This window comes from Hipposideros armiger, unplaced genomic scaffold (genome assembly GCF_001890085.2).
Source record: "Hipposideros armiger isolate ML-2016 unplaced genomic scaffold, ASM189008v1 scaffold_48, whole genome shotgun sequence".
Lineage (NCBI taxonomy): Eukaryota > Metazoa > Chordata > Mammalia > Chiroptera > Hipposideridae > Hipposideros > Hipposideros armiger.
In genome coordinates, this window is record NW_017731398.1 from 813,004 (window position 1) to 815,455 (window position 2,452).

Sequence of the window (2,452 nt, forward strand, 5' to 3'; positions counted from 1 at the left end):
CTCTTGTCACTTACCTTCTACTCCCACCTCTCCCCTCCTCTTGGTTTAAGCATCACAAAATCAAAGCCTTTACTTACCCCAACCCCATGTGTAGAGCTCTCCCGTTCCTGCAACGAAAAGGACAGTAAGGGGATGTCACCACTGCTCTTTGACAAGGCGTCTGTCTAGCGTGGCTTGCCACAAGCCACGGCCGGTACATTGGAAATCGTCATGACATTTGGCATAGCACGACATTCTGTCTCTCTCTTGATCTATAACAACAGTCTAATTACATTTGGGGTGGAAAGGGTCCAGACTGAACAAGTTTACCTTCCTACATGCCAACTGCTCAGCCTGCATCGCAGTCACTGAGTTCAGGACTGTCTGAAGCTGGACTGGGCAGGCCTGCAACCAGATGAAGAGGCTGGCAGGGGACAAGTCTGCCTGTGCAGAGGCTGGAGCACACTAGCCTGTCTCCAGAGAAGGCGCCTTTGGGGCCTGATAGGCTGGGAGCCACGTGGAGATTGGGGCTCTATTTGCTGAGTGAGGCAGCTCCTNTAAAGTGCAAACAAAACAGAAATAAAGTCACAGGTACAGAGAACAAACTGATGGTTGCTAGATGTGAGGAGGTTTGGGGGATGGGTGAAAAAGGTAAAGAGATTAAGAAGTACAAATTGGTAGTTACAAAATAGTCACAGGGATGTAAAATACAGCATAGGGAATATAGTCAATGGTACTGTAATAACTATGTATGGTGTCAGGTGGGGCCTAGACTTACCAGGGTGATCACTTTGCAGCCCGAATAGCTCAGTGGATAGAGCCTGCACTCTTAACAAGTCTGCTGGTTCAACTCCCACATGGGATGGTGGCTATGCCCACCCGCAACTAAGACTGAACATAGCACCTTGAGCTTAGAGGCCACGAGCTGCTGACGGGAAGCCAGATGGCGACTGGCGCCCTCCACAACGAAGACAAGAACAACAACTTGGCTGGTCCCCTTCCCCAATTCACCAACACTGTTCCCCTCCCCCAATGCCCCAAAATCTTAAAAAAAAAAAAGAATACTTAGGAATAAACTTAACCAAGAAGATATAAGACTTGTATACTATAAACTGTAAATGACTATTGAAAGAAATTATGACCTAAGTAAATAGACATCCTATGATTACGGACTACAAGACTATATAGTTAAGATGGTAACAGTCCCCAAAGTGACCTATAGATTCAATGCAATCTCTCTCAAAATCCCAAAGGCCTTTTTATGTAAAAGTTTATCCTTAAATTGATATGGAATCGCAAGGGATCCAAACAGCCAAAACAATCTTGGAAAAGAAAAAATTTGGAAGATTTACACTTCCTGATTTCAAAACTTACTAGAAAGCTAGAGTAATCACAACAGTGGGGCAATGGCGTAGCAATAGATATATAAATCAACAGAATAAAGAGCCCAGAAATAAACCCATACTTGACAGTTGTGCCAAGACCATGCAATGGGGAAAGAATTGCCTCTTTAACAAATGGCACTGGGCAACTGGATATCCACAAGCAATAGAATGAAGTTGGACACTTATCACAGTATACACTATGATAAAAATTAATTTGAACTGGATCAAAGATCCATAAGAGCTAAAACTATAAACTCTTAGAAGAAAACATAGGGGTAAATTTCATGACCTTGGATTTGGCAATGGTTTCTTAAACATGACACCAAAAGCACAAGGAATAGAAGAAAAATAGGTCAACTGGACTTCATCAAAATTTAAAACTTCTGTGTATCAAAAGACTATCAAGAAAGTGGAAAGACACCCACAGAACAGGAAAAAAACTACAGAAAATCTAATAAGGGTCTAGTATCCATAATATAAACTCCTACAACTCAACAACAAAAGACAACCCAATTCAAAAACAGGCAAAAGACTTGAATAGACATTTCTCCAAAGATGATAGTCAACAAGCACATGAAAAGTTGTTCAACATCACTAATCATTAGAGAAATGCAAAATAAAACCATAATGAGTTATTACTTCACACCCCCTAGAATGGCTGCTGCCAAAAAAACAGAAAATACCAAGTGTTGATTAGGATATGGAGAAATTGGAACCCCGGGTGCACTGTTGGTGGGAATGCAAACTGGCGCAGCCACTATGGAAAACAGTATTGCTGTTCCTCAAAAAGTTTAAAATGACATTACCATGTGATTCAGCAATAGCACTTCTAGGTACAAACACAAAAGAACTGAAAGCAGTCTTGAAAAAAATATTTGCACATCCATGTTCATAGCAGCATCATTCACAGTAGCCAAAAGGTAGAAGCAACCCAGGTGTCCATCAGATGAACATATAAACAAAATGTGGTATTTACATACCGTATTTGCCAGTGTATAAGACGATTTTTTGGCCCTGAAAAATATGCCTCCAAGTGGGGGGTCGTCTTATATGCCAGGTACACTTCAGATAGACTGCCCATAGTGCTT

General features: G+C 41.6%; 1 protein-coding gene across 1 annotated transcript in view; it reads right to left on the reverse strand.

Annotated features, from left to right (window-relative positions):
* Window positions 1-353: 353 nt before the first annotated feature.
* RCCD1 (RCC1 domain containing 1) overlaps window positions 354-2,452 on the reverse strand; it is a 10,035-nt gene continuing 7,936 nt past the window's right edge. The window contains exon 4 of the mRNA XM_019639996.1: window positions 354-384. Within this exon, the coding sequence (XP_019495541.1) occupies window positions 354-384 (31 nt within the window). The remainder of the gene's footprint in view (window positions 385-2,452) is intronic.